Source organism: Chiloscyllium punctatum, chromosome 3 (assembly GCF_047496795.1).
Source record: "Chiloscyllium punctatum isolate Juve2018m chromosome 3, sChiPun1.3, whole genome shotgun sequence".
Lineage (NCBI taxonomy): Eukaryota > Metazoa > Chordata > Chondrichthyes > Orectolobiformes > Hemiscylliidae > Chiloscyllium > Chiloscyllium punctatum.
The window spans coordinates 137,000,317-137,026,656 of record NC_092741.1 but is presented as its reverse complement, the minus strand read 5'-3'; the positions used below and the strand labels follow the sequence as shown (position 1 = coordinate 137,026,656).

The window sequence follows — 26,340 nt, the reverse complement described above, 5'->3', positions numbered from 1 at the left end:
CATCAGAGTTTTATTGTCCAAAGAGGTGTTGTATTTATACTATGCAGATTTATCTGTCAGTGCATTTTGACAGTCTTGTTTATCGTGATCATATACACAGGGAGAGATTGAGCTGGATTATCGTCTGCATTTGTACTAGAATTTTTTTTAATTCATTCACAAGATGAGGGCATCACTGACCAGACAGCATTTACTGCCCATCCCTAATTGCCCAGAGGGTAGTTAAGAGTCAATCACATTGCTATGGGTCTAGAGTCAAATGTAGGCCAGACCAAGTAAAGATGGCAGCTTCCTTCCCTGAAGGACATTAGTGATCCAGATGGCTTTTTCCAATGATTGGCAATAGATTCATGGTAATCATTAGACATTTAATTCCAGATTTTTATTGTATTCAAATTCCACTGTCTGCCACAGCAGGATTCAAACCTGGGTCCCCAGAAGATTATCTGGATCTCTGGATTAACAGTCCAGCGATAATACCACTAGGCCATCACCTAATGAAGAAGAAAACATTGGAAACTGAGGGAAATCAGACAATAATATTAGCATCATCTCACCACCCCACTCTACTCCCTCCCAAAGCCCCAAGAAGGTTATGTTCATGAAATGCAAATAATGGCAATCCCAAATCCCCTCTCCATTTCTCTTTCACCTGCGCTAGTGACTGCTTCTCTTTGGAACCACACTAGAAAGACTGCCTAGAGCTTGTAACTTGGGAATCTTCTGGCATTTTAGATACCCAGCAATCTTTCCTGATAATGCTCTGACAATCCCACTGCAGCTCTACTGGCCAATGTGTGGCTTGCTACCAACTTGTGGGCATCTTGCCTGCAATCCTACTTAAATACACTATTACCTGCATCCCTGACCACTCTCTTTCAGCTCATGGAAAACTGGCAGAGTTGGGGTATAGCCAGAGATGTGGGCCTAAATCCCACACTTTTGCTACAGCTATCTGAAAGTGAACGATCTCCTACATCCGGTTCTTGTTCTATTATTTGTCTGCAGCTACTTAGCATCGTGCTGTAATTCACATGCTTACTGTTGCTGTTCACAACATGACTGCCAATGTTGCTGAATGAAGTCATTTATAATTGTGCCAATTGGCAGTAAGTACAGCTTCCTATGTGGTTTAGCAGGCTTGAGCTGTGAGGAGACAAATTATTCATTGCTTCTTCCTCAAAACAAATTAACTGAACTCTAAGTAAGCATTTCCAGACAGTTAAAGGGAAAACTCCTTAATTGCCTTTTATCTCATTTGAGGAAGATTTTCCCTTACCAAACAATAGGACACATTAGTGGTTGCCTCAAAAAATGGAAACATTTAACAGAGTTTGATAAAAAATTTAAAGAAAACAGCATTGCTCAATTTCAAGTAGATTTTTGTTTTTTTTCTCTGGCAGAGAAAATTCTGCAATGCATTAATACAATGAATTCTGGAATAGATATACACATCCCTTCAAGGAATCATGCCTTTTAATTTATCACTAATGACCCTTAATTTTGAAATCTCTGGTTCGAGATTAGATAAAACCAAGGTAGCCTATTAGAGTGAGTGTTCTAAATGAAGAATTGGGCGCAAGTTCACAAAACAAATTGGACAGAACTTTGATAATCCTGACAAAACATGGAACTAAAAGTCTAATGATGCTCATGAACATATTGTCAGTTGTCATGAAAACGCATCTGGTTTACTAATGCCTTTTTAAGAAAGGAATACAGCCTTCCTAACCAGGTTTGTTTTACATGTGACTTCAAATCCACAGCAATATGATTGACTCTCACATGAGCAGTGGATGAGGACTTGGTCTTAACGCAATGGAGTTTAGATGGATGAGAAGTGATCTCATTGAAACTTACAGAATATTGAAAGGCCTGGATAGAATGGCGTGAGATGTTTCTACTTGTAAAAGAGACTTGGGCCCAAGGGCACAGCCTCTGAGTGAAAAGGTAAGCCCTGAGAATAGAGATGAGGAGGAATTTTTTTCATCGGGGGCTGGTGGGGGCGGGGGGGTGATTCCATTGAACTCATTGCTACAGAAGACTGTGAGTGTCTTTAAGACAGAGATAGATAGGTTCTTGATCAGTAAGGGGATCAAGGGTTAAGGGGAGAAGGCAGAAGAATGTGGTTGAAAAAATATCAGCCATGATTGAATGGAGGAGCAGAATCGACGGCCTTATTCTGCTCCTGTATCCTATAGTCATATGGTCTAATTATCACCTGAAATAACCTAACAAGCTACCCATTGTAACTAACTACTAAAAGCTCAGAAAAAAAGAATGAAAATGCTCAGCCCACCAGAGAAAACAAAGGCAAACTCAACACTGTTGAGCTTGAAAACTCTTCATTACCAACATCTGAAGGTTAGAGCAAATATTGGGAACGTTGTCCTACAAAATGATCAAACAACACTGAACAGGCCATGTCTCAGACAACACCAATGCCATCACCATCCCTGAGTATGTCCTGTTCAATTGGCAGAACACACCTATCAGAAGTACAGTGGTATACAATTGGGGTGAGGGGTTGGTACAGTTGGTGCCCTCAACATTGAATCTGGACCTCTTGAGATTTCATGGCTTCAGGACAAACATGGACAAGGTAACATCCCTGCTGATCTCCATGTAATATTCCTCCTAGCCCCCTGGCTGATAAGTCAATACTCCTCTGTATTGAACACCATCTGAAGTCAGGAATAAGAAGATGCTGAATCCACGGCCATCACCAAGAGTGGATCAGCAACAAACACACTGACTATGGTGGTTGAGTCTTAAAGGAGGCCTTGGGTCTGCAACAAGTGGTGAAGGAACAAACAATAGGGAAAAACATACTTGACCTCATTGTTTTTCATCTGCCTGCTGCAGATGCATCTGTCCATGACAGTATTGATAAGAGTAATCACCACACTGTCCTTGTGGAGTCCAAGTCTCACTTTCACATTGTGAATACCCTCCATCGTGTTATGTAGCATTACCACCATGTTAAATGGACAAAATAATGTAAGAGCTTTACTATGCATTAGGTCCATGTGTAGAAATTTCCCCTTTTCATTTGACGTGTTCCATGGATTGAGACGCACAATTCCCTGTTCTATCATGGTTTCCAGTTTACACGATTCATTTCATTAAATTTTGCAACCAGATCCTCAATCACCTTCCTCTGGGAATTGTACAACTGGAGAGTGGAAGGTGCTCACCACTTCCTGAACTTTCCAGTGCGTATGCCTCTGGCATCATATTTAAAGCCCAGCTGCACACCACTTCAGAGTCTGTAATTAAGGGACAACCTTATGATCCTTGTTTTGTGATCCTCAAGCCTCATATTCAACAATCAGGACATGAAAGCTGTCTTGCTGCTTCATGGACAAAGACCTGGAGATGTTGGAGGATGATGGAGAGAAGCTGACTAGCACTGCCTTTCAACTCAGACAGCTCGAGTCCAAATTGCAGCGCAGGTCGGTGCTGCATCCTAGTGCAGCAGGATGAAAGTCAGTGATTTACAGTGTCCCTATCCTCCCTCTGCTCCTCAAACTCACAGGCCTACCCCTCACTAACTGTCATTACACACCTTGCACCAAGACAATTTGACAGAAGTATGCATATCTTGGGTGTCCCTGAGCACCAAAGTGAAGTGTTGAAAAGCTGAAGTGGTGTCTGAGATGGTCTGAGAGCAGGAATGTGGTTTGTCTGGTGGTTTGCTGGTGTTCACATTCTTCCTGTTTTACTTGATTCTACAGACAAATAAACACAAACTGATGACAGCTAAAGTATCATGAAAACAATGGAAACAGTACCGTAACTTGATCTCTGGTTATACATTTGTAAAAATCTTGGGCAAAATCTCACTGGGTCTAAGTGGCATGGACAATGGTGAGATATGTGGTTGACTCAAATGAGAAGTCTGATGAGGTCTATCACAACAGTGGGAACACCTTGCTCTACCTTTTATGGATTTGCCAAGCAGTGAACAAATTTCTAGCAAAGATGTGGCAAGTTTCCAATTAAGGTGGTATTTGGTTATTAAGCACCTTAATAATGTCACAATTTTCCTTGTTAATATTCACCTTCCTGTATTACCAAATGTGCCAAACAAGTTAGAGGAGAATTTTTGACATCAGCTTGCTACTTGCTCCAAAGGATCTGAATGTTGAACACTGGACAGCAACATCTAAGGGCACACTCAATGGGCACTGGCCACATGAACCCAACAGACACTGGCTTTTGGCATTCCTGTTATGTTAATACTTCCTTTGGAAGCAGGTATTCTACGGCATGTGGACAAATGTCAAAAATTCTCCTCTAACTTGTTTGGCACATTTGGTAATACAGGAAGGTGAACAGGAGTATTTTATTGGTGATGCTCACACCTCCACAGATGGCTCGAGAATGCTGTCAAGCTCCACTACTCCAGGTCACCTGACCAGTTGTGTTAAAGAGGCAATATCCCCAGCTACATGCATCATAATTCCAATCTCCTAGTGCATCTCTGAATCACTTATGGGAAGATCTGCACTTCAGTGCTGCACTGGCAATTATGCTGCAATGCTCAGAATGTACAGCGACATGCACCGAGCTAATAGACTGGACCAGGTTGGGCTCTTGACCCACTGTCCTTGTGCTCAATCACCCTGAGTCTACCTGGATGTTCACAATATCTTTCTCTTGCATTGCAATGCCTTTGTGCACTTTGCACCCAAACAAAGATATTAGGGTCATATTACTTCCGTCTTGCTTCGCAGTTTAGCACAAGCACAAATCCAGGAAGCTTATCATTCCCAGCAGGCCTCACTAAAATCAAGTGGGATAACCTTCACTCCGTGGATCCCAACACAGTCAACTTCAATACCAGTCCAGGGCCTTGGAAACAGTCAGTCAGTCAGCCACCCAGAGTGGTCGAAATCAGAATACTCTCCAACAAGAGGCAAAGAACTGAATATTGGGCAGGCCACCATCTGTCTTCATACTTCCTATTCTATTGTGGACTGATGGAAACCTCAGAAGTTCATTAGCGTGCAATAATACACAGGAATCCTGGTAGTTCATCTAATTATTGGCAGTAAAGATAGTATGACACGAATTTCACAGTCAATGGTGAAGCAAAGGCACTTGATGTCAAACGAAATTTAGCAATTTCTCATGTGGATTTGAAACAAATACAAAAACTCTGGTTGAACTCTTCCTCAGAAGTCATGCCTATGGAGTACTGTTAATGAGTACCTCAGCACAAGCTGGAAGAACAGCACCTCATTTTCTACTTGGGAACTCCACAGGCTCTGGAGTCAAGATCAAGTTCAATAATTCTAGGGCTTGAAGAACCTTCTTCTGTGTCCTTACCCCAACCCCCACACACAAAGGCTTGTTATCATATGGTCCACTATTACACACAACCTATTGTTATCCATAATTGTCCCTAATAGCACCTATTCATTTTCCCAGGCTGATCATTATCCACTCCATTGTCTGTCCAACTGTTCTTCTCTCTCTTTGGGCTCGATCTCCACCTATCATTTACTCCTTAAACCCTCCAGCCCCACCCTATCTTCTGCACAACAAACAACCTATTCCTAGCTTCCATCAGTTCTGAGTAAGAGTCACTGGACCCAAAACATTAACTCTGGTTTCTCACCACAGATGCTTCCAGACATGCTGAGCGTTTCCAAAAATTTCTGTTTTTGTTATCGTCAATGATCCGCTGCTTCTTCACAGGATGCACTGTTTGAAGTCCCCCAAAACTGAATGAATTAGAAATCACTGAACTCACAAGAACATATCCTTTAATGTTTTTAACCTCAATGTGCAAAATCTTGAAATGGTTACATCTTGTTGAAATGAGTTTTTAGCCATGTCTACATTCCTGATTATTTCAGGGAAACTTCAGTGATCTGAAAAACTTACATAAACTTTCTAGACCTTCAAATTTCACCATTGTGATATTATTTTAAAAGTATGTAAAATTCTGAATCTTTTTGTCTAAAGGATAACCTGCTCTTACCTTAAACCCATGTGATGCTCACACATTTGTTTGTTTATCGTTAAATATTTCTAAAAGTGAAGATTAGATTAGACTACTTACAGTGTGGAAACAGGCCCTTCGGCCCAACAAGTCCACACCGACCCGGCGAAGCTTAACCCACCCAGACCCACTCTCCTACATTTACCCCTTCACCTAACACTCCGGGCAATTTAGCACGGCCAATTCACCTGACTTGCACATTTTTGGATTGTGGGAGGAAACCCACACAGACACGGGGAGAATGTGCAAATTCCACACAGGCCTGAGGCAGGAATTGAACCCGGGTCTCCGGCGCTGTGAAGCAGTAGTGCTAGCCACTGTGCCACCATGCCGCCCACTGAAGGATAACAAATGCATTCTACTGCCTGGTTTGTTGACTTTGAAAATACTTTTTTTTTGTTCATTCATAGGATGGGGATATCACACCCTAGGCCAGCATTATTGCCCATGTGGTCATTTCAGAGTCAACCACATTACTGTGGGTCAAGAGTCACATGTAGATCAGACCAGGTAAAGATGGCAGTTTCTTTCCCCAAAGGACTTTAGTGAATAAGATGGGATTTTATAATAATTGATTCAGGGTCAAATCATTAGACTCTTAGTTCCACCATCTGCAATGGTAGAATTTGAGCCAGTATCACCAGGACATTATCTGGATTAATAGCCCAGGGATAATATCACCAGGCCATCACTTCCTCTGTGACGTCTGTTTGATGACACTGTTGTAGTTAGACACCTGACGGTCTCTTCACTTGGCACCACATTGAACCTTGTGATGGGAAAGGGGAAGTTCGTATTAGAATAAAGATAAAATACTGCATATACTGAAAATCTGTAACACATATAAAGAATGCTGGATAAACTCTACAGAAAGAGTCAAACTGGAGTTTATTCAACATTCTCTGTATTTGTTTCAAATGCACATGAGAAATCGTTAAATACTCTGCAGCATCCGGTATAGTTAGTATAGTTAGGAGATATAGTTAGTAAGTTTGCAGATGACACCAAAATTGGAGGTGTTGTGGTCAGCAAAGAGGGTTACCTCAGAGTACAACGACATCTTGATCAGGTGGGCTAAGGGGCTGAGGAGTGGCAGGTGGATTTCAATTTAGATACATACGAGGTGCTGCATTTTGGAAAAGCAAGTCAGAGCAGGGCTTATACATGTAATGGTAAGGTCCGAGGGAGTGTTGCTAAACAGAAAGACCTTGGAGTGCAGGTTCATACCTCCTTGAAAGTAGAGTCACAGATAAGATGGTGAAGAAGGCAGTTGGTATGCTTTCCTCTATTGCTCAGTGCATTGAGCACAGGAGTTGGGAGGTTATGTTGCGGCTGTACAGGACATTGGTTAGGCCACTGTTGGAATACTGCATGCAATTCTGGTCTCCTTCCTAGAAGGATGTTGTGAAACTTGAAAGGGTACAGAAAAGATTTACAAGGATGTTGCCAGGGTAGGAGGATTTGAGCTATAGGGAGAGGTTGAATAGGCTGGGGCTGTTTTCCCTGGAGTGTTGGAGGCTGAGGGGTGACCTTATAGAGGTATAAAATAATGAGGGGCAGTATGAATAGGATAAATAGACAAAATCTTTTCCCTGGGGTGGGTGAGTCCAGAACCAGAAGGCAAAGGTTTAGGGTGAGAGTGGGCAGATTTAAAAGTGACCTAAGGGGGAACTTTTTCATGCAGAGGGTCATGCATGTATGGAATGAGCTGTCAGATGAAATGGTGGAGGCTGGTACAAATGCAACATTTAAGGCATCTGGATGGGTATATGAATATGAAGGATTGGGAGGGATATGGGCCAAGTGCTGGTAAATGGGACTAGATTAGTTAGGATATCTGGTCAGCATGGATAAGGGTCTGTTTCCATTCTGTACACCTCTATGACTCTAACAAATGCCTTTACTTCACCACTGAGTGTTAAATCCAAGTCATAACATCGTTATTGCCAAAAGTTACAATGAAATGTTTATTCCACACTGAACTGAAATCTAAATCTCAAAAGTAAAAGTGAACTAATCAATTGTAAATCTTTAGACTTCAGTTCCATTTGTATAGTTATTGAGAAGTACTGATTAGACCATGCGTGAAATTGCAAAGTGTCAGAGAGTTAATTTCTAATGTAAGTGATTCCACTAAATACCTGAACAACTTATCCCTAATTATTGAACTGAACAGTGCAGAGATTTAATCCAAAATCAATTAATCTTCGTGCTAAAAGAATGACCACTGTCACCCAAAGATGTGAGTCTTTATTTTTAAGTAGATCAATTCTCTCCTAAGAGACTCCACACACTTGATTATTCTGCATAAGTCTTATCTAATTATTTATTAAAGTGGAAAGAAAGGTAATGCTTAAACTGTGACATATTTACTTGTTCTTGATTGATGGTATGACTTTTCAAGCATTGGTTATGAAATATTGGCTATCTGCAGCATCAATTATGTTTAGTGGAAGAAATGGCAATTGTGAAATGCCATGGCATATCCATCATATAATAGTTTCAGTTTGATCCTTCTTATACTTCCAGAATAACTTTAATAAAAAAGAGTCTTTGAAATAGGAACAAAACAAATTTCTTACTAAAGAGTATCTTGCAATGAAATATGTTTGTATAATGATATGTGGTAACGTATAATAATGTTTTTTCAAATAGCTGTCAAAGTTTTGCTCTTATAAAAACGCTTTTAGTCAAATATCAATGGCAAGTTTGAATTTTTTCATCAGTTCTGTTTTGTACGTTCTGAGATTCAAAGCTTTCCATTCTTGCTATGTTTTGGGTACTTAACAGGAAGGAAAGTCTCATGAGAATATCATTTTCATGATATCAACTAATTCCGAAGAAAACAAACAATTGAATTGGACCAAAAACGTTCTCTGAGTAACTCCTGTATAATTGGCAATCTACAAATCTGAACCTACTGAACCTGGGACAGAGTAAACGTAAAGGACAAGGGCAGGTGATTCAGAGACCTCTCTCAGCTTTATAAATATGCCAATGACCCTGAAACAGCAACTGATGGCTTACTCTGAACGTGAAGTTCTGCTTAATTGAGGTCTAACAGAGACATGAAAATAACTGAGTAAATGTCATAATTATTACAGATTTTAAAATGTATGTCCAATCCATCACCAAGACTATGCATTTCCAGCTCTCTAATGCCACCCATCTACAGTCCATCTCGACCCTGTCCCCAGTGAATTCCCATCTGCTCCTTCACCATCTCCAAGGTCGACTCCTTCAACTGGTCTGATTAAAGAACATTGCATAGCCCAAGTTGGCAGCAGTTGTGATGCTCTCTGTCCTAGTGAACCTAAAAGTGGCACTACATCATCTAATTGCCCTCCATAAGAAGCTGGTAGTGACAAAGAAATTCCAAGTTTTTTAAGGAGATCCATTCTTTTGTCAAAAATTTCTGCCAATTCTGATACTTATTTCCATAATACAGCTCTGCATACATAGAACATTCATCAGTCATTTAGGCCAACGTTGATACTCGATTCAATCTCCCCTTTAGTCCTTGCTCACTAAACTCCATCAGAATGCATTGCTATTTCCTTCATTCGCATATGCCTAAGTTCCCCTGAATGCATCTGATCAATTCATTCAAATACACTCTGTGGCAGCAATTCTACATTTTCACCACACTTATTTTTGAATTCTTTATTTGATTTCTTACTGAATTTCTTGCATTATTGATTACGTGTTTTCCTCTCTCTCAAGTGGAAATGCTGCCTCTATTCGATCAAACTCCATTGTAAATTTAAAGATATCTCTGTTCAAGAGTTGGTGCTTTCCTGATGATCTAATATTTCTTGTATAATTTTTCTGAATCATTTTCTTGCACACTCCACAGTGCCTCTACACCTTCTGCATGATTTTGGGACCAGAAATGTACACAGTATTCTCAGCATCATCTAACAAAGTCGAGAGTGTGGTGCTGGAAAAGTGCAGGTCAGGCATCATTCAAGGAACAGGAGAATCAATGTTTCAGGCAAGAGCCAGTCATCACTTTTGATGAAGGTCTCTTGCCCGAAACGTCGATTCTCCTGCTCCTCAGGTGCTGCCTGGCCTGCTGTGCTTTTCCAGCACCACACTTTCTCCTATCATCCAACAAAGATTTGACTCAAATTTAGCAATCAACTTTTTACCTTTCAATTCTATTCCTCTTGAAATTAACTGGAATGTTTTGTGTTTTTGTGTATGGTCTGATTAATTTTCATTTGGTTTTAGAGATCTCTCTATATGTATCTTTGCGTGACTTGCATTTCCCTCTGTAGATTAATATCATCATAATACTAGACTGTTGTCTTCCTTTCAGTGTCAATATCCAATAGTAGACACTCGACCCCCACTTTTACAAACCTGCTCCCCAATTATTTGCAGGCATTTCACCACCAGCCTTATTTCCAGTTCCAACTGGACATTCCTCACTCTGCAAAGGGACTCCTGATTATCCAACAGGGTATTCCTGATCTGTCAGGAACAATGGCAAAATCAAGAAATTCTACCACAAAGGATAGCACATGATGATGCGACAGCTTGAAGAACAGCAAGAAGGCAAAGCGTCAGCTTTTGTACTTTGATAGCAAGTTTGTCACCCCACAGCAGAAACGATAGACCCATTTGTGTCCATTGCATAATTCCTCCTAACCCCAGCATCTATCATGCTTATTGTAATTTACTTTATTTGCATTTATTTATCTAACTTTATCACAGGCAGTCACTAAATCAGATAACTTAGTCCACTGATTAAGTACACAGAGCAGAACACAGGAGGTATAATTATTAAGTTTGCAGATGACACCAAATTGGAGGTGTAGTGGACAGCGATGAAGGTTACCTCAGATTACAACAGGATCTGGACCAATTGGGCCAATGGGCTGAGAAGTGGCAGACGGAGTTTAATTCAGATAAATGTGAGGTGCTGCATTTTGGAAAAGCAAAACTTATTCAGGACTTACACAATGTCCTTGGATAAAGTAAGGTCCTTGAGAGTGTTGCTGAACAAAGAGACCTTGGAGTGCAGGTTCATAGCTCCTTGAAAGTAGAGTTGCAGATAGATAGGATAGTGAAGAAGGCGTTTGGTATGCTTCCCTGTATTATTTAAAGCATTGAGTATAGGAGTTGAGACGTCATGTTGCAGCTGTACTGGACATTGGTTAGGCCACTTTTGGAATATTGCATGCAACTCTTGTTTCCTTCCTATCAGAAGGATGTTTTGAAACTAGAAAGGGTTCAGAAAAGATTTACAAGGGTTGGAGGGTTTCAGCTATAGGGAGAGGCTGGATAGGCTGGGACTGTTTTCCCTGGAGTGTCGAAGACTGAGGGGTGATCTTATAGAGGTTTATAAAATCATGAGACACATGGACAGGATAAATAGAAGAAGTCTTTTCCCTGGGATGGGGAAGTTGAGAACGAGAGGGCATAAGTTTAGGGTGAGAGGGGAAAGATTTAAAAGGGACCTAAGGGGAAACTTTTTCATGCAGAGGGTGGTGCATGTATGGACTGAGCTGCCAGAGGAAGTGGTAGAGGCTGGTAGAGGCTGGTACAATTATAACATTTGAAAGGCATCTGAATGGGTCTATGAGTAGAAAGGATTTAGAGGGATATGAGCCAAGTGCTGGCAAATGGGACTAGATTGGATTGGGATATCTGGTCGGCATGGACAGGTTGGATGAAGGGTCTATTTCTGTGCTGCACATGTCTAGGACTCTATGACTCAGTACACAGAGTACCTGTGATTGTAGTCAAGCCCAAACAGTTTTTTCTTCAGACATATGTCAGCAGTTTCACAGCATTCGAAAGCACTGCTTCATGTCCAGCTCAGCCATGACTTAAGGGCGTGTGACATGTTAAACCCCACTCCCAGCTCCACACCCACACCAGATCCCAGATCCCAGCCCTGCCGAGTTTTCACCATCCCTCCAGACCTCCCCCTCACTGAGGACGAACGATCAGTCCTCAGCAAAGGACTCACCTTCATCCCCCTCCGTCCACGCATCAATGAATTTAACACACGCCGTGACATCGAGCAATTCTTCCGTCGCCTCCGCCACCGAGCTTACTTTCACAATCAGGACTCCCGCCCACCTTCCGAGAACCCCTTCGCCAACCTCCAACACACTGCATCCACCTGGACACCCCGCGCTGGCCTATTACCTGCCCTCGACCTCTTCATTTCCAACTGCCGCCGGGACATTAACCGCCTCAACCTGTCGTCCCACCTCCCCCACTCCAACCTCTCACCCGCACAACGCGCAGCCCTCCAATCCCTCTGCTCCAATCCCAACCTCACCATTAAGCCAGCGGATAAAGGGGGCGCAGTGGTAGTCTGGCGCACTGACCTCCTCACCGCTGAAGCCAAACGCCAACTCGAGGACACCTCTTCCTACTGCCCCCTCGACCATGACCCCACCCCCCATCACCAAACCATCATCTCCCAGACCATACAAAACCTCATCACCTCAGGAGATCTCCCACCCACAGCTTCCAACCTCAGAGTCCGGGAACCCCGCATTGCCTGGTTCTACCTCCTTCCCAAGATCCACAAGCCTGATCACCCTGGCCGACCCATTGTCTCAGCATGCTCCTGCCCCACTGAACTCATCTCTACCTACCTCCACACTGTCCTATTCCCCCTAGTCCAGGAACTCCCCACATATGTTCGAGACACCATCCACGCCCTCCACCTCCTCCAAGACTTCCGTTTCCCCGGCCCCCAATGCCTCATCTTCACCATGGATATCCAATCCCTCTATATCTCCATCTACCATGACCAGGGCCTCCAAGTCCTCCATTTTTTCCTCTCCAGACGTCCCCAACAGTACCCTTCCACTGACACTCTCATTCGTTTGGCTGAACTGGTCCTCACCCTTAACAATTTCTCCTTTGAATCCTCCCACTTCCTCCAGACCAAAGGCGGAGCCATGGGCACACGTATGGGCCCCAGCTATGCCTGTCTCTTTGTTGGCTATGTAGAACAGTTGATCTTCCGTAATTACACCGGCACCACTCCCCACCTCTTCCTCCACTACATTGATGACTGTATTGGCGCCACCTCGTGCTCCCACGAGGAGGTTGAGCAATTCATCAACTTCACCAACACATTCCACCCTGACCTTAAATTTACCTGGACCATCTCTGACACCTCGCTCCCCTTCCTGGACCTCTCCATCTCCATTAATGACAACCGACTTGACACTGACATTTTTTACAAACCCACCGACTCCCACAGCTACCTGGATTACACCTCTTCCCAACCTACCTCTTGCAAAAATGCCATCCCGTATTCCCAATTTCTCCGCCTCCGCCGTATCTGCTCCCAGGAGGACCAGTTCCACCATAGAACACGCCAGATGGCCTCCTTCTTTAGAGACCGCAATTTCCCTTCCCATGTGGCCAAAGATGCCCTCCAATGCATCTCGTCCACATCCCGCACCTCCGCCCTCAGACCCCACCCCTCCAACCGTAACAAGGACAGAACGCCCCTGGTGCTCACCTTCCACCCTACAAACCTTCGCATAAACCAAATCATCCGCCGACATTTCCGCCACCTCCAAAAAGACCCCACCACCAGGGATATATTTCCCTCCCCACCCCTTTCTGCCTTCCGCAAAGACCGTTCCCTCCGTGACTACCTGGTCAGGTCCACACCCCCCTACGACCCACCTTTCCATCCTGGCACTTTCCCCTGCCACCCCAGGAACTGTAAAACCTGTGCCCACACCTCCTCCCTCACCTCTATCCAAGGCCCTAAAGGACCCTTCCACATCCATCAAAGTTTTACCTGCACATCCACTAATATCATTTATTGTATCCTTTGCTCCCGATGTGGTCTCCTCTACATTGGGGAGACTGGGCGCCTCCTTGCAGAGCGCTTTAGGGAACATCTCCGGGACACCCGCACCAATCAACCACACCGCCCCGTGGCCCAACATTTCAACTCCCCCTCCCACTCTGCTGAGGACATGCAGGTCCTGGGCCTCCTTCACCACTGCTCCCTCACCACCAGACGCCTGGAGGAAGAACGCCTCATCTTCCGCCTCGGAACACTTCAACCCCAGGGCATCAATGTGGACTTCAACAGTTTCCTCATTTCCCCTTCCCCCACCTCATCCTCGTTTCAAACTTCCAGCTCATCACTGTCTCCTTGACTTGTCCGGACTTGTCCGACCTGCCTATCTCCTTTTCCACCTATCCACTCCACCCTCTCCTCCTTGACCTATCACCTTCATCTCCTCCCCCACTCACCCATTGTGCTCTATGCTACTTTCTCCCCACCCCCACCCTCCTCTAGCTTATCTCTCCACGCTTCAGGCTCACTGCCTTTATTCCTGATGAAGGGCTTTTGCCCAAAACGTCGATTTCGCTGCTCCTTGGATGCTGCCTGAACTGCTGTGGTCTTCCAGCACCACTAATCCAGTATTTGGTTTTCAGCAGCTGCAGTTATTGTTTTTACCATGTTAAATCCCTGGCAGGCTCCCATCACCTTGAAACAGTAATGATAGGTGTTGTACTGGAAGGTGATCAATGATCCCGTATTATAGCTGAGGACCTGCTAGTTTAAATAAAGCATTCAGATATGCATTTAAAATAACAATGTTAACCAGGAAAAAAACAAATACTTTGAGTCTCATTGACTTTAAATTTGTTCAATATATTGTATCAGTTGCATGCATGATACTGTGATCTTTTGCTATTAGTTCTGAGTCTTATGATCCTGCTCCACAGCAACCTGATAAAGGAGCAGCACTCTGAAAGCTACTACTTCCAAATAAACCTGTTGGACTATAACCTGGTGTTGTGTGATTTTTAACTTTGTCCACCCCAGCCCAACACCAGCACCTCCACATGATCAAATTTGTGTGGAATCCATCACCAGTTTGGCAGAAGACCTGTGAAACTTCACAAAAAGTACATTGAATATGACTTATACCCTGTGTTCCATAATTTTTGTTGCTCTTTCTGTTAAGTTAGAATGAGGGGCACACTGTGGATATCAACCCTCATTACCACTACAGTAGTATAGACATGACAGCCTTATGATGTGCTCGTTAATTTAGACTTGTAAATATGTAGAGGTCTACATCACAGAAATGACCTTGAGCCATCAAGTCCAAAAATAAGTGCCGAACTTTTCTAATCCAAGGAGCAGCACCGGGCATGTGTAAAAATGAGATGTCAACCTGGTGAAGCTACCAAACAGGACTATGTGCATGTCAAATAGCATAAGCAGCATGTGATAGACAGAGCTAAGTAATCCCACAAGCAACAGATCAGATCTTAGCTCTGCAGTCCTGCTACAACCAGTCATGAATGGTGGTGGATAATTGAACAACTCATCTGAGGAGAAGCAGGAAGCTCAACAAATACCCTCATTTTCAATGAGGGAAGAGCCCAACACATCAGTGCCAAACATAAAGTTGAAGCCAGAAATGCCAAGTGGATGATCCATCTCGACCTCCTCTAGTAGTTCCCCAGCATGACAGATATCACTCTTAAGACAGTTCAATTCACTCCATGTGATATCAAGAAATGGTTGGAAGCACCGGTCCAGATTTCTGGCAATAGAACTGAAGACTTGTGCTCCAGAATTTGCTGCTCCCCTAGCCAAGCTGTTCCAGTGCATTTACTACACTGACATTGACTTGACAATAAGGAAGATTGCCCAAGTATGTCCTGTACACAAAAATCAGGACAAACTCAACCCAGTCAATTATTGCCCCATGAATCGACTTTTGATCATCAGTAAAGTGATGGAAGGTGTCATCAACAGCGATATCAAGCAGCATCAGCTCAGCAATAACCTGCTCAGTGATGCCCAGTTTGGGTTCCAACAGGGCCACTCAGCTCATGACCTCATTACAAACATGAACAAAAGAGCTGAATTCCAGAGGTGAGGTGAGGGTGACAGCCCTTCACACCAAGGCTGCATTCAACTGAGTGTGGTATCAAAGTACCCTCGCAAAACTGGAATCAATGGGTGTCAGGAGGCAAACTTTCTGCTGGCTAAAGTCATACTGGGCAGACAGGAAGATGTCTGTGATTGTTGGAGGTCAATCATCTCAACTCTAGGACACCTCCACAGGAATTCCTGAGGATAGTGTCCTAGGCCCAACTACCTTTAGCTGCTTCATCATTGACCTTCCCTCGTAAGGCCAGAAGTAGGAATATTCGCTGATGATTGCACAATGTTCAGCGCCAAGTGTATATCTTCAGATACTGAAGACACCATGTTCAAATACAACATGGAAAATGTCCAGATTTGAGCTGGCAAGTGGCAAGTAACTTCCTCAAAATGCAAAAGCGAGACAGTGGCCATTTCCAATAAGAGACAATCGAAACACTGTGTCTTGACATTCAATGCATTACCATCACAGAATCTTCCACTATCAATATCCTATGGGTTACTGTTGACTAGAAACTTAACTAGATTCGCTACATAAACACAGCAGTTACAAGAGTGGGTTAGAGGCTACTGAGGTGAATTACACACCTCCTGACTCCCAAAGCCTGTTCATCATTGACAAAGCACAAGTTGAGAATGTGATAGAATATTCCCCACTTACTTGCATTGGCAACAACATTCAAGAAGCTTGGAACCATCCCCATTTGGTTGGCACCATACCCACAAGCACCCACTCTGTCTACCACTGACACTCAGAGGCAGCAGAGTGTACAATCTACAAGATGCACTGCAGAAGTTCATGAAAGATCCTTAGATAGCAACTTCTAAACCAGTGGCCATTTCCATCTCAAAGGATAAGGGCAGCAAATACATGGGAACATCACCATCTGCATGTTCCCCTCCAAGCCACTCACCATCTTGACTTGGAAATATATTGCTGTTTCTTCACCATCGCTTGTCACAATCTTGGAATTCCCTTCCCAAGGGCATTGTTGTTCAACCCACAGCATGGCGACTGCAGCAGTTCAAGAAGGAAGGACCTTCCCAAGGACAACCTAGCTTCAGGCACCACAAGTGAATGAAAAATATATCTGCTTATTGAGATACTAGCCTTTTTGTGTTTCATTACGGAACAGCTTTCTGTATAACAAGTTATTTTCTATTCATTGCTGATTTACATGATGTTGGGAAGAAAGCATGGTTTACCAATGATTCTATTAACCTGTCAAGTTTCTGACCTCCATATAACAAAAAAGCAATAGAGGCCCAGGAGAAAGTGCAAAGAACATATACAAAGTTGTTGCCAGAACTAAAAGCACACAGTTTTCAGCAAAGGCTGAAGAGACCATGTCTTATTCTTCAGAAAATTGTACTCCAAGAGTTAACCTGATAGAGGTCTTCAAAGTTGATTGTGAGTTTGAAAGAGTAGTCATTAGAAAAGATATTTTTTCACTTGTGAGGAAATTCAAATAAAGAGCCAAATTAGTAATTGATTTATCTATCAGCTATGCGGGAGAAATTTCTTTGTTTGGAAAGACCATGAAACTTGTTTCCACAAGGAGTGGTTGAGACAAATAACATTGATATGTTTCAGGCAAGTTTAGATACATGCATGAGACATAAAGAAATAGATGAGAGTGTTGCGAGAGTGGGAGTAAATTGGGATGAGGTTTATCTGGAGCAAAAGCACTAGCACAAACCTCTTGGGTAGAGTGACCTTTATCTGTGCAGGAAAGGTTTATAGGCAGAATTTGATCAGGTCAACAGCACGTTGCCCACTTATCAGAGAACCAGCAGGGAGCCCCTGGGTGAAGCCCAGTGGAATCTATTCATTATTGGTTCTTCCCACTGTTGAGATCTGTAATGGCAGAAGATTGGCCCAACAGGAGCTGCCGGCCAATCAGAGGCCAGCATGTTGCCAGACCGTCAGTGGCAAAGGGAGCACCGACTGTTGGCATCACTGTACCAATAAGAGAACCAGGATCATCACAGGACACCAGGCTGAAGGTGAGCAAGGCCAAGATGGGCTTCACTGCCCAGAGCAGCCAAGGCAGGTCAGAGGCAAAGGTGCAGGAGCGAGGGTCACTTTCAGCAGTCACATCTCTGCCTGTTAGACAGGGACCTCATTCCCGCAGCCCACCAAGGACGCAGTCTCAAACCCGACAGCAGCCTTCCAAGGACATATGTACACTTGAAGCCTCCTTTTATTCCCAGTGACTTCATTTAATTGTGGACTCGAGGAAAAGGAAGCCAATTGGACCTTTGTTAAACCTCAATGATATCCTGCCATCACGGGCCAGGAATCCCACATCAGCCTCTTCTGCCCTCCACCTCAACCAGGAAAAGGTTTGCAACCAGTGGGAGAATGACACGGCCTCTACTAAGATGGAATGGGCCCAGACCTTATGCTTCCGATTGTGATTGGTTAGATTAAGTCCAGCTCTATGTTTCTCTGTATAATTTAACATAAATATTCAACAATGGGAGCAAAATGTAGGCAGAACTTTACATTTCCCATCTGATGGGCTTGCAGTTAGGCAGGGTGTCCATGAAATTACTCAATTGGCCTTGTCACTGGACTTTTGCCCACCCCAACCTCTTGGCAATGAAGCCTAGGCCAACCTGCCCACTCTTGCCACCATTAACTTCTTAAGTGGCCCATCCAACGCCATGTCTAGTGGTTGCTTCCAGCTTAGTCTCAATTTTCAATCAAGTGGGGAGGAATTCAGAGGCAAGGTAGGAGGCTTGGAAAGTGATCCTGCTCAGGCCTTGCATGGGAGAGAGGACTGGGCCATGTGGAACAACAGCTTCTTTCAAGATCAGCCCTTCGTTCTCCACCGTCCAGTCTCATCCACTACACTTTCTGATGCTGCTGGGACTGGAAAGCTGCCAACCAATCTGATTGGCTGGCAGGTCTCTGAGGTGAGCTTTCTCTTCCACCCGCTCTGAGTGAGAGGCAAAAGTTTAATTTCTGGTCGATTGGAACATTAAAGACAGCAAGGCAGCTACCATCAACTCTTCAGATGGCAGGAAGATAAAGACAAAAGCCTAAATTTCCCTGGCCTTTTGACCTTGAGCAATAAAGTGAACAATATCAGGTCAGCAATTCATTGCACACTGCCTTACTTTGATTTCTATAAAAGTCAATACAAAAGACATTGGGAGTGATGTATTTGACATTGCTCATTTTACACTGTCAAACAGGAAATTGCTACCAGTATGCTTTTATCTAGAGTTCCCAGAATCTAGAAATAGTTTTCATACACAAATTGGCATTGATTCTGTCCAATATGCTATCAGGAAGTTGACTTCTGGCAGGAATAGGCTAGCCCAGATGACTTGCGAAGCTGAGACTTCCAAAGACCATGCAGACGGCTCTGAAGGTATGCTACCAAGAATGCGTACAAATACTGAACATAAAATGTGATGACAGGTATTTGATTGTTTTATGAGTGAATTGGACAACCACTCCGTGTCAGGTGCCGTGCAAGATCGGCATTCAAAAAAATAGCAAAATAAAGGCAGTCAGTACTGTACATTTTTCGTGCTTCCCATTCAGACTGATTAACATCTTTTCACATTTTATTAAGAACTAGCTTAAGGAAGCTTCAGATTAAAGCATATTTCATCTATTTATCACACTCTTCAGCCAGACTACTTTGATAATACATAATTAGAGAGGTCAATTCAGAACACACTAATTTATTTTACTTCCCCAACTTTAAACATCATTTTAAACATACGCAAACCAACCCAACTTCAATGCTCAAGTAGCAATACATTAGTCAGTTATACAATTTAAAATATCACATGAAATAATATTGTAGACTGCCTGTGTTAAAAATTTTGCACTGTTTCAAAAACACTAGTTTTCCATTTTAGACATTACCAACATCTTGCTAATGTCTGATAGTGTTTTTTTTTGAAATGGCAGAGAACCTGTTCTTCATAATAGTGACATATTTGAAGGATGTATGATTATGTTAACTCTTCTGACCTATCTCACTTTCAATCGCTATAGGGATGATAGAGATTTATGTGACTGAGTTATTGCAGCTGCTTCTAGCCTAACAGAATAATGAATTCAATCATAAAAGACCTAAGGAAATAAAAGTAAAACCATACCCTTCCTCTGACTTTTCGGCCTCTTCTGATTGGAGGAAGCAGATCGGAGTGTAATCTGTAACAAAATGTACACATGTCTACAATCAGCATCATAAACCGGAGGTTGGCTCAACACCTATTGTCTTGCCACTTATTTCATTCCCATGTTCTGCAAGCTAACTGAATTATTAATCTGCAAAGCATTTCAACTTCTTCGCCTTTGCTCTATAACATTTTGAAAGTCATTAAATTTGATAAATATCAAACAAGCAACATATAAATGTCACAGTGGTCAAAATAAATGGAAGTACAAAATGATAGTTTTACGTAACTAGCAGTAAAATGCTTTTCAAGAACATATGACCCTTATCCAGTTGTAAAATTATAAAATAAATTAACAAGGTCTTGCCTGGGAGAGTGCTCAGATGAAAATTCCATTTAAACAAAACAAAACAAAGAGAGGAGGAACCACAGTGAACTGGAATAAAGTTTTCTCATATACTGTGCAGTACTTTGCAGAGTTTCTACAGGGAAATATTTCACTTCAATTGATCTCTCAATCACCTCTCCCACAAAGATTTTTGCTCTGTTTCTTTTTCTTCATTTGTGAAGCACATCATAAGCATTTTCTCAGTCAAAAATGCTACAACAAAAATGCTGTTTTGTGTTGTAAACTTTGCCTCTAACAGGATGATTGGCCTGATGTAGCAATGCTTATGTTATCCCCTGTTGCTGTGGAGATTGCACTATTGAAAAATCCAACAAAAAATTATTAGGATCATGAACAAACACCACATTCCTCAGGGACATAGATTTCTGAACTAGGATTAAACTATTCATTTACAATGCAGGAATATGCTTCCAGTAGCATGTCATGCTCCAAGTGATCTTGGAATATGGAGATCTGAGATAAAGTATGAGACCTTTAAACCCTTCGCTCAAATGCTGTAATGTAGTGACGATATCTCGAACATATCCTCATTGTATAATGACAAACTGTGAGACAAAACACAACATCCCTCTTTTTCCAAAGAAACAAGATATCTCAAACTGTGATACAATTGCAAATAGGCACGTGTGGTCAATTCAACAGTCCTGCAAGACCAGCATTTCAAACTTCAATGGAACGCTTCGGAAGTTTGACAACAAGCCTGATCTGGTCTTTATGTACTTATCTGGGGAGATAGATATTGTTGTTGGCTATACTTGCTTGACAATTTGATTGTCGTATTGCTGATTGTTGTCACTCAATGCAATCATCATACAATACCATACAATCATCATGCTCAGAGTGATCTTCTTCACTCTCTACACGATTGGTGTCCAATACATTGTTCAGGGCCGGCTTCTAGTCTTTCAAAATGTAGCACCACGATCAGTAATGACTTCATATGATCAGGGCTAGTTACACTCTTTGAAACATTTAGTTTATCCAGGCGTTTGTCTTTGTACTTATCAATCTCACTCTCTGTGCAATGCAAACTTTTATAGTTCTCCTTCATCAGGTATCTCTTTCCTTCCCCTTTGTCTTTAAAGAAAAATATCCTGTGTCAGTGTTTTGATAATTAGTTGCTGGATAAGGTCATTCACATTTGCCTTCCAATTATAAATTGTGCTGTGGATATTGATACATTCGTCAACAGTGGTGCATGAAAAGACTACAATTCAAGATGAATATCTTGTTTTGCTGCTCGACATTTAAAGGTCATTAATTTGAGGGCACACAGAATACATTCTGTTTGACTATTGGAGCATGGATATTGGGATGACAATGTAAAATGGGCAATTTCCCATTTCCCACATGCCTTGAAATGGTTTGTGAAAGACCCGAGGTTTGTTATCAAACACTAACTGTTCCAGGATACCAAGTAAATTGAAAATAGTTCTCAGTGTCAAAGCCAGTTACACACATACTTGTTGCGTTGTTAAGTCACTGAACATTGACAAAATGAGAAAAACAAACGATCTCAAGGACACAATCTTGCTTGTGCACTGTGAATAGGTATGTTGCTGCTTTCTTCCAGGGAGTAGGTGGATCATCATGTAAAGGCAGAGGCTCCCTCTGCAGCTGGAACTAATATATTTGGTATGCTTTATATGCATTTGTGAATGATTTAATATCCTAATTCATCCCTGGCTAGTACACAGATTCATATGCTAACTGCTTTGTTTGCTCAATATCCACCTAATGTAACATGGGCATGGTATCTTGACATAATATTTTTAGTAGTAGGACTTGCTCTTGAGAACGGCTTGATCTGATATTCCACATTCATCCTAGTATGACCAAAATGAATCATCATTGTCAGGTATCTCATTCATGCTTTCAAGCCTTCCCTGGATAATGACCTTTTGCAAAACTTCCTCATCTCTGACAAGTGCCAATTGAGACTGGCCAAAGTGTAACTGATCAACCTTGTAATACCTTCAACGCTGTGCCAGGAAAGAAGTTTGATTCCAGCCTTGGGTGACTGTCTCGAAGGAGTCTGCACATTCTCGCTTAGTCTGTGTGGGTTTCTGCGGAGTGCTCTCATTTCCTCTCACAGTTGAAACGCATCCAGGTTAGGTGAATTGGCCATGTTACACATTGTGCTGTAGTGTCCTGGATTGTGCAGGCTAGGTGGATTAGCTATGGTAAATGAAGGTTATGGGGATAGGTAGAGGATGCTCTCCAGAGGATCGGTGCAGACTTGATGGGCAGAATGGCCACAATCTGCAATGTAGGGATTCTGGTCAGAGTATTGAGTACAGGAGTTGGGAGGTCATGTTGCGGCTGTACAGGACATTGGTTAGGCCACTGTTGGAATATTGCGTGCAATTCTGGTCTCCTTCCTATCGGAAAGATGCTGTGATACTTGAAAGGGTTCAGAAAAGATTTACAAGGATGCTGCCAGGGTTGGAGGATCTGAGCTACAGGGAGAGGCTGAACAGTCTGGGGCTGTTTTCCCTGGAGCGTCAGAGGCTATGGGGTGACCTTATAGAGGTTTACAAAATTATGAGGGGCATGGATAGGATAAATAGGCAAAGTCCTTTCCCTGGGGTCGGGGAGTCCAGAACTAGAGGGCATAGGTTTAGGGTGAGAGGGGAAAGATATAAAAGATACCTAAGGGGCAACTTTTTCACACAAAGGGTGGTACGTGTATGGAATGAGCTGCCAGAGGATATGGTAGAGGTTGGTACAATTGCAACACCTAAGAGGTATTTGGATAGGTATATGGTTAGGAGGGGTTTGGAGGGATATGGGCCGGGTGCTGGCAGGTGGGACTAGATTGGGTTAGGATATCTGGTTGGCATGGATGGGTTGGACCGAAGGGTCTGTTTCCATGCTGTACATCTCTATGACTCTATGATTCCAACTTCACAGTTAAGAGCATCAGCGTGTATATCAAAAAGAACCTCTCTGTCCTTCTGATCATCAATTCTGTGTGTCAAACATAACTTCATAGTCATTTCCTTGGAAATGGTTGACGAATTTATTTCCACCACAGTGAAGGTAATTTGAATCTCATGAGTTATTGTTATCATACAGAGACCTGTGCATGTTGTTACTCCTGTCATTACTGGACCATTTGGTTTCTACCAGGCAAAGGATTTTGTGAAGGCAAAATGAGCTTGAGTATTGACACTGCAGGATTATTGATCGGTCATGTGCTATGAGATAGTCTCTCAGTCTGTACCCTGGAACATCACTTCCTGAGATATAAGTCTTTCAGGATGCATAGTGATAATCTATTCACACTAACCCACTTGCTAATTTTAGTTCCTACTGCATTTTATACAGTCATAGAATCATACGGCTCAGAAACAGACCCTACAGTCCAACTCGCCCACACCAATCAGACATCCCAATTTGACCTAGTTCCATTTGCCTACATTTGGTCCTTATCCCTCTGAACCCTTCCTATTCATATACCCATCCAGGTGCCTTTTAAATGTTGCAATTGTACCCATCTCCACCATTTCCTCTAGCAGTTTATTCCATATACACACACCACCATCTGCACGAAAAGGTTACCCCTCAGGTCCCCCCTCACCCTATGCCTATGCCCTCTAGTTTTGGACTCCCCCCAGCCTAGGAAAAAGACATTGACTATTTACCCTATGCCACTCATGATTTTATAAACCTCTATAAGGTCACCTCTCAGCCTCCAATGCTCCAGGGAGAAAAACCCCAGTCCATTCAGCCTCTCCCCATAACCCAAACCCTCAATAACTCAGTCCCAGCAACATTCAGTAAATCTTTTCTGCATCCTCCTTGTGGCTTTTCAGGCCAAATGATATTGACGCTTGCAAGTCTGTTTGACTTATACTATCAACAAGGTGTGTAAAATTAACAATGAGACAAGTTGTTTCATCTTTTGAAAGCTGATTTTAATTTGATTGCCTCAGAATCTCATTGAATTGTTTGTATTTATGCAATTTCTTAACAATTGCCTTGCTGCCAGTATTGTAGCCCTATACTATATTGTTGGTGACCTGTACTTTGTTTTTGAGTCTGGCTTGGTTCTGGAACCAGATTTCCTACACTTGCATGCCTAAAGACCCTTAAGACTATAAGATATAGAAGCAAAATCAGGCCACTCAGCCAAATCAGTCTGCTCTACCATTCAATAAGTTCATGGCTGATCTGGTCGTCCTCAACTCGACTTTCCTGCCTTTTCCCTATTATCCTTTATTGCCCTACTGATTAAAAATATGCCACACATTCCACATACTTCATCAAGTAAAGCTGGACAGGTTTTGGATTGGTCCAAAAAATCCACATTTATCACCAACATTTTAGGTGCACCTTTCGGACTGTAGTAACAGTGTTGGCTGCACGCAAAGCATGCAACTGTTGTTGGCCTATTGCTCTGGCTTGCATCCATCCTCCGGTAATGTGTCAAGAACATGGCTTTTTCACTTGCTGAAAAATCCTTCCTGAGGTACTTAAAGAGGTGATGACTAATTCAATAAGCTTCTCTCAAATTCATGTCCTTTGCAGCAGCACCTTCTAACAAACTGTAAAATCTTGTGACTATATGACATCAATTGGAGACTGTTAACCCACAAGGTAATTTTTGTTTTGGGCACGTCCTCCAGAACCTTCCAGATATTTACTGCATCTTTCTGATGGTCCATGATAAGTGAAATGTGTTAATTCCATGAAACCCCTCTTTACCAATAGAAAGCAGGATTTTCAGAACTCTTTTCTTAGAATCATTTGTCTTTGGTCTGTAAAAGAGAATTCCATGCATTGTTGAACAGTTGCAATAAAGCATGTGTGTCAATGGGTGGCCAATTCATAGCAAGAGTTCTGTCAACCATGATTCCACCAAATAACATTTGCACTGTTCCAGGATAAGCTGTGTGCCAATGACTTGGTGTAATTGTAAATTAATCCTGTTCTTTCACTGCCCTTGGTCCCTTTAAAATTGCTAATGACTAGTTTTGGTCTCTTTAAAACTGCTGCTCCCTTGACTTTGGCCCTTTAAAGCTGTTTTTGGAACTGCAGTATACAAATAGTAGTTTTCTGCCTGTAGGTAATAATTGCATTGAAAAAGGAGTGATGACAATTTTTTTTAAAAAATATACTTGGAGAAGTTGTAGAAGCAATCAACATCTAGGCACAGGTCAGCATTCTTACTGTAGAAAACCACTTTCATGGGGTTTAAAACTACTTTTTTTCAGGAGTGCTTTGAGATGTGCTTTCAAGACATTTTTAAATAATAGATTTTTAAGTTTTTTTTTAAAAGAGAGAGTGAAGGAGATTGAATACCCACTCTTCAGCGTATGCCATTAGCCTCCAGTTTTGGCCATATTTGTAACTTAAGCTTTTTTTTTAAGTAAAGCATTTTAAATAAATTTCTTTCCTCTTAAAAAGATTTATATTCTAATTGAAAGGAAATAATCTGTTTATCTTGCTGCTCAATGCTTTACCAACAGGTCTAATACCGATATTTGGACTCTCAGAAACTGATGATGCTGAAGGATGAGAAACTGTCACTGTCCTATTTCTCCCTTGTGCAAGTTTGTTATCCAGCTGATCTACAATTAGTTTTCCAAATATCTGCCAGCAAGCTCTGGGTTTTTTTTTTATACAACTATCACTGCTAACTATTTGAGAGTTTGCCTGCAACAGGGTGTTTTACTTAATGTAGCATTGCTTATGTTATTCTCCATAATGTAAAAGATTGGGAGTGGATATTCTGATTTTCAAAAATTTAACAGGCATTTATTACAACTAACTATCATTTACAAATATTACATTCCTTAGACATATAAGTGTCTTGAGCTAGTTTTAAGCAATAGTTTATAATAGAAGAGCATGCTT

The 26,340-nt window shown here is 42.2% G+C and overlaps 1 protein-coding gene across 13 annotated transcripts in view; it reads right to left on the bottom strand.

Moving 5' to 3' along the window:
• LOC140465522 (doublecortin domain-containing protein 2) overlaps positions 1-26,340 on the bottom strand; it is a 137,686-nt gene that overhangs the window by 26,142 nt on the left and 85,204 nt on the right. For all 13 annotated transcript variants that reach the window (XM_072561086.1, XM_072561092.1, XM_072561078.1 and 10 more), the window contains one exon: positions 20,049-20,103. In XM_072561086.1, coding sequence (XP_072417187.1) covers positions 20,049-20,103 — 55 coding nt within the window. The remainder of the gene's footprint in view (positions 1-20,048; positions 20,104-26,340) is intronic.